Raw genomic sequence first — 7,206 nt, forward strand, 5'->3', positions numbered from 1 at the left:
AAATTTTTTGTTGAGGGACTGGCCATTCCTGTTTATACCAATATTTTTGTTTAGAGACTGGTCATTCCTGTTTATACCAATATTTTTGTTAGGAGACTGGCAAAAGACCTTTAATTTTTAAGTAAGTATGTGGGATATTGAATTTCTATACCCGGTAAAAAATATCGGTTGTAACCCTAACTCCACCTCCTTTGTTAGAATATCCATATCTCGCATATCTTCTAATAATTTATCTATAAATCTTGTAGGTGAAACTAAATACACCCCACACAATGTAGTGTATATATCTTATAGTTAAGACTGAATACACACCACACCATGTAGTGTATATATCGTATAGTTAAGACTAAAGACACAACACACCATGTAGTGTATATATCTAATAGTTAAGACTGAATACACAACCCCCCAAGTAGTGTATATATCTTATAGTTAAGCCTGAATACGCAACACACCATGTAGTTTATATATCTTATAGTTAAGACTGAAAACCCACAACACCATGTAATGTATATATCTTATAGTTTAAACTGAATACATACAACACCATGTAGTGTTTATATCTTATAGTTAAGACTGAAAACCCTCTACACCATGTAATGTATATATCTTATAGTTAAAACTGAATACATACTACACCATGTAGTGTATATATCTTATAGTTAATACTGAATACACACCACACCATGTAGTGTATATATCTTATAGTTAATACTGAATACACACCACACCATGTAGTGTATATATCGTATAGTTAAGACTAAAGACACAACACACCATGTAGTGTATATATCCTATAGTTAAGACTGAATACATACTACACCATGTAAGGTATATATCTTATAGTTAAGACTGAAAACTCACCACACCATGTAGTGTATATATCGTATAGTTAAGACTAAAGACACAACACACCATGTAGTGTATATATCTAATAGTTAAGACTGAATACACAACCCCCCAAGTAGTGTATATATCTTATAGTTAAGCCTGAATACGCAACACACCATGTAGTGTATATATCCTATAGTTAAGACTGAATACATACTACACCATGTCATGTATATATCTTATAGTTAAGACTGAATAGACACCACACCATGTAGTGTATATATCGTATAGTTAAGACTAAAGACACAACACACCATGTAGTGTATATATCCTATAGTTAAGACTGAATACATACTACACCATGTCATGTATATATCTTATAGTTAAGACTAAATACACAACACACCATGTAGTGTAAATATCTTATAGTTAAGACTGAATACACAACACACCATGTAGTGTAAATATCTTATAGTTAAGACTGAATACATACTACACCATGTAGGGTATATATCTTATAGTTAAGACTGAAAACTCACCACACCATGTAGTGTATATATCTTATAGTTAAGCCTGAATACACACCACACCAAGGTAAAGTTAAAACTGAATACATACTACACCATGTAATGTATATATCTTATAGTTAAGACTGAATACACACCACACCAAGGTAACACTGATGTCTAATACTCGAGTAAGGTGGGGTATACTGGACTGGTGAGAATTGACATTAATGTCAGTTTGTTAAATCCTTGGTAACACTGAATATGTCTCATACCATAAATGTCCTACAGTTTAACATGATATGACCTAGGTATGAAAGGGTCACTGTATTATGGCTTTCCCTGCAGCTGTCAGTGTTTCATGATTAAGTCCATCCATAGCTGTATTTCTTTGTGCGGAGACCATCTTGATGGTTCAGTTTTTGACTCCAGCTTTTCAGGTCTAGTGCTCTGTAAATAATTACACTTCAGCTACACTGTAATGAATGGAAAAGAAAAACTGCTGGATAATGCTGATATTATACTATAAGTAAAATGGTCAATTATGATTAGATTACATAATATTACACTAAATGAGAAGGGTCACCTGCCCGACCACGCAGATTTTCTCATATAACGACTTACCGCATGCTAACATCTGGGCCAAGAAAGAGTGATTAATATAAGTTGAAATAACTTGTTTCATAATTGTTGTAAAATAAAAAAAGAATATATATATGAGAAATATAGATGTGTAACAAGAGACCAAGAGGGCCTGTATCGCTCACCTGGATATCAAAAGTAATCATGGCAAACTATTCTCCTAATAAGATCCAAGGGAATGGCCAGACCAAAAGACAAATCCTTGTATCATATATGTATAAGATTTTTCATGCCCAGCAATTGTATGTATGGTTATGGGGTGGGGATCTCAACTGTTTCCAAGGTGTGATTCAGAAACTAGGTCCCTAGGGTTGTGGCCAGACCCCAGGATCAATTATGATATCATGACTGCATTTGTCTCTTTATGCCCAGCATTTGTATATACAGTTTTGAGGTGGTGATCTCAACTGTTTCAAAGTTATGACCCAGGGGTTAAGAATGCGAGGGTGGGGCAGATCCTGGGGGTCAATTCTAACATCATGACTGCATTTGTCTCTTTATGCCCAACAATTGTACATACAGTTTTGTGGTGGGGATCTTAACCGTTTCAAAGTTATGACCCAGGGATTAAGTTTCCAAGGGTCGGGCAGACCCTGAGGTCAATTCTTATATCATGACTGCATTCGTCTCTTTATGCCCAGCATTTGTATATACAGTTTTGGGGTGGGGATCTCAACCATTTCCAAGCAATACAATATTTTTGACCCTACCCTTTAGCCAAGGGGGTCAGACCCACTAATTGTACAATTTGAATCCCCACTACCTAGGGATGCTTCTAGTCAAATATGGTTGATATTAATCTCTTAGTTTCAGAGATGAAGTCGCTTAATATAGCCAAATAACCCTTTTTGGCCCCGCCCCTCAGCCCCCTGGGGGTTCATTCCCACCATTTGTACACTTTTCAATATCTGCCTCTCATGAATGCTTCTGACCAAATATGATTAATATCCATCTTTTCCACTTTTGGCCCCCGCCCCTCAGCCCCATAATTTGTACAATTTTGAATCCCCACTACCCAGGGATGCTTCCAGTCAAATATGGTTGATATCCATCTCTTAGTTCCAGAGGAGAAGTCACTTAAAGCAATATAGCAAAATTGACCCCTTTATGCCCCACCCCTCAACCCCTTGGGGGTCAGCCCATCCATTTGTACAATTTTGAATCCCCACTACCTAGGGATGCTTCCAGTCAAACATGGTTGATGTCCAGCTTTTAGTTGTAGAGAGGAAGTTGCTTAAAGCAATATCGCCAAATAACCCTTTTTGGCCCCGCCCCTCAGCCCCACAATTTGTACAATTTTGAATCCCCGCCTCCCATGAATGCTTCCGACCAAATATGATTGATATCCATTGCACAGTTCTACTACAGAAGTCGTTTTTTGCAATATAGCCAAACTGTCCCCTTTTGGCCCCGCCCCTCAGCCCCCTGGGGGGTTAATCCTACCATTTGTACAATTTTGAATCCCCACAACCTAGGGATGTTTCCAGTCAAATTTACTTAAGTTCTAATCAGTGGTTAAGAAGAATAAGTCGTTTGAAGAAATTGTTGACGTACAGACGATGGACGCCACGGTATGGCATAAGCTCACCTTGGTCCTTTGAGGCGAGCTAAAAACAATTAGTAAGATCATAAGAAAACAAATGTACCATACATTATTATTTACAAAACACCTCCCCGCCCCAGAAAACAATTGTACCATACATTATTATTAACAAAACACCTCCCCGCCCCAGAAAACAAGTGTACCATACATTATTATTTACGAAACACCTCCCCTCCCCAGAAAACAAGTGTACCATACATTATTATTTACGAAACACCTCCCCTCCCCAGAAAACAAGTGTACCATACATTATTATTTACGAAACACCTCCCCTCCCCAGAAAACAAGTGTACCATACATTATTATTTACGAAACACCTCCCCTCCCCAGAAAACAAGTGTACCATACATTATTATTTACGAAACAACTCCCCTCCCCAGAAAACAAGTGTACCATACATTATTATTCATGAAACTCCTCCCCGCCCCAGAAAACAAGTGTACCATACATTATTATTAACGAAACACCTCCCCGCCCCAGAAAACAAGTGTACCATACATTATTATTTACGAAACACCTCCCCGCCCCAGAAAACAAGTGTACCATACATTATTATTTACGAAACACCTCCCCGCCCCAGAAAACAAGTGTACCATACATTATTATTTACGAAACACCTCCCCGCCCCAGAAAACAAGTGTACCATACATTATTATTTACGAAACACCTCCCCGCCCCAGAAAACAAGTGTACCATACATTATTATTTACGAAACACCTCCCCGCCCCAGAAAACAAGTGTACCATACATTATTATTTACGAAACACCTCCCCTCCCCAGAAAACAAGTGTACCATACATTATTATTTACGAAACACCTCCCCGCCCCAGAAAACAAGTGTACCATACTTGCATATTTTTTCGTCCAGTCCTTAGAATTGGCATCATATTTTTCTCTGTCGGTCTTGTATATTCTAGCGATTTCAGGAACTAGAGGATCTTCAGGGTTTGGGTCACACAGTAAAGAACAAACGGACAGCAGCACTGTAATCGAATCCAAACACATGGCATAGGTTTTAACATCCAATTAATGCACAGATGAATTTTATAACTGTCAGGCGACGATTTGTATTGGTCTTCATACAAACACATACGTATTACCTGGTTCAATTAAAACTTGTCAAAAAACTTTTATAATCTGTCTATACCAAGAGTTAGTACATGAACACAGTTTTATCATCTGTCTCTACCAAGTGTTATTACATGAATACAGTTTTATCATCCATCTCTACCAAGAGTTATTACACATACAGTTTTATCATCTGTCTCTACCAAGTATTATTACATGTACAGTTTTATCATCCATCTCTACCAAGAGTTATTACACATACAGTCGTATCATCTGTCTCTACCAAGAGTTATTACATGTATACAGTTTTATCATCTGTCTCTACCAAGTGTTATTACACATACAGTTTTATCATCTGTCTCTACCAAGAGTTATTACATGTATAGTTTTATCATCTGTCTCTACCAAGAGTTATTACATGTATACAGGTTTATCATCTGTCTCTACCAAGAGTTATTACATGTACAGTTTTATCATCCAAAACTGGTCAATACTACAACGCAATCAGGACGTAATTGACCTCAGCGGTCAGTGATATTTGTATTTATTCGCCTATGAAGTCGTGTAAAGAAATTGTTGACGTACAGACGGACAACGGACGACAGACGCCACGGTATGGCATAAGCTCACCTTGGTCCTTCGGACCCGGTGAGCTAAAAAACAACATACTGAAGTACAAGATGTACAGGTATGTATGTATACCATGTTATCAACACCACATCATATACAACTTTGATTTAAAAGAATATTTTTTTTTTGTGTCAGTTTTTGTATAGGACATGAGCTATCAAAGTCAACAGTGTAAAACTCAGGTAGCATCCTGTACAACAAAATATCACATGAAAGCCAATGAGAGAACCATTTGATTATCAACGCTGTGCATACATCACACTGTCTAGTTCTGGAGTCAGCAGGTCAATGATTTACCAAGCACTTTACATCTTTAAACGCACTGATTCAAACGTTTTATACAAGTTTATTAGGGCTTTTCACCAACTGGTGAAAAGACCTTTTGTTTTTGTTATGTTTCTTCTTCTTCTGCCATTTTTGTGGAGTCTGTTTTTTTTGATTGGTAAAAGATAAGATTATAGTCTTTTAGGTATGTTGTAGGCCAAGGTCTGAACATGATCAAGCAACATTTTCAAGTAAGTAAAAAATCCAATATGGCCGCCATGACGTCATAGGTTAAAATCTTTAAAAAAGCTATTACTCGAAAACCGTTGATGGTACAGAATTGGTGCATTTTTTATTATCTGTAGATAATTTCCATATCTAACTTTTTCTTATTACATGTTAATACAAAATATTTCAAATAAACAAGAAGTCCATGGGCCTTAACGGTCACCTGACATCCGATTCAAATTAGGACTGTCATCCAGGGGCCAATTCATACTTTTCGTCGGTCCGAGTGACCTCATTTTTGCTATAAACAAGGTGCTATTAAAATTTTGTGCCTTATCTAATAAATCATTGATTTACGCTTTTACTTGTTTCTTTTTACCAAGAACAGAAGACATACATTTACTAAGTTTGTTCAAAACAGACCCCTTGGGTCAAAATTGGAGTCACACCCATTTATTTCAGTTATCATGTTCACAGGGTCCAACAATAATAGAATTACCAAGGGGAATAACTATGTAAGTTATGGTCAAATTGGTACGGTATTCAAACTCATCCAAGATCTCATCGATATAAAGCTGCATACAAAGTTTCATCAAACATGGTTAACATTTACTCAAGTTATCTTGTTTACAAGGAAAAGTTTACGTACGACGGACGACGATGGACAAAAGACTATCACAATAGGTTACCATGACCTATGGTCTGGTAACCTAAAAAGCTCGCTGTTGGGTCAAAGGTCACATTTATTTTTTAAAAAACGTTCATTTTTCATTTTGTTTGGAAACATTCTTCTACACATTGATGGAGAATGCCATTCCAATGAATTTGATGTCTTTAGTGTTTCTGTAACATTTTCCGTTAACGTCGTCCTATGGCGAGTTCATTATTGCCTTTGATCTTTTTTGAAAAGCAGACACTATTTTTACAAACTTCAACGATCTTATTCTGCCATTGCAATATTAACCACAATTGGTACATGTATTCCTCTGAGGGCCCTTACAAATTTGTTACTTTTGGAGATATTTTTATTCCAAGATGGCCGCCACGAACTCTGATTGGTTAACAGCCTATACCAATATATTTCGTTAACGATATCAAGCACAAGGTTGATCTTTGGATATCATATAGAGATAAATAAGCAAGAGCAAACTTTTTCTTTCATAGTGTTATAATTTAATCTTGCTTGTAACAAGCATTTTCATTGGCTTAAAAATTTATGTTATCAGCCCATAACGTAAACAAGAGGCCCAAGAGGGCCTGTATCGCTCACCTGAATATTTAAGCAGTCATAGCAAAATATTCTCATTAAATATTATATTGCACTAAAAATATTTCCCTCGCAAACTTTGTTGGCTCCATCTGTTGAAACTACCAGCAAAAAATTATTATAAGATTCTATGCTTTTTGATTCTTCTTCAGAAGTTGCTTGACATA

General features: G+C 36.7%; 1 protein-coding gene across 3 annotated transcripts in view; it reads right to left on the reverse strand.

Annotated features, from left to right (window-relative positions):
• Nucleotides 1–1,453: 1,453 nt before the first annotated feature.
• LOC110446418 (ubiquitin-conjugating enzyme E2-17 kDa) overlaps nt 1,454–7,206 on the reverse strand; it is an 80,328-nt gene continuing 74,575 nt past the window's right edge. For 2 of the 3 annotated variants that reach the window (XM_021491996.1, XM_021491598.1), the window contains exons 6-7: nt 4,400–4,565; nt 4,274–4,349 (exon numbers count right to left, since the gene is read on the reverse strand). In XM_021491996.1, the coding sequence (XP_021347671.1) occupies nt 4,289–4,349; nt 4,400–4,565 (227 nt within the window). In that variant the 3' untranslated portion in view covers nt 4,274–4,288. Of the gene's footprint in view, nt 1,814–4,273; nt 4,350–4,399; nt 4,566–7,206 lie in introns of those variants that run through there. The other variant, XM_021491914.1, reaches the window with a different exon arrangement.

Source organism: Mizuhopecten yessoensis, unplaced genomic scaffold (genome assembly GCF_002113885.1).
Source record: "Mizuhopecten yessoensis strain PY_sf001 unplaced genomic scaffold, ASM211388v2 scaffold35, whole genome shotgun sequence".
NCBI lineage: Eukaryota > Metazoa > Mollusca > Bivalvia > Pectinida > Pectinidae > Mizuhopecten > Mizuhopecten yessoensis.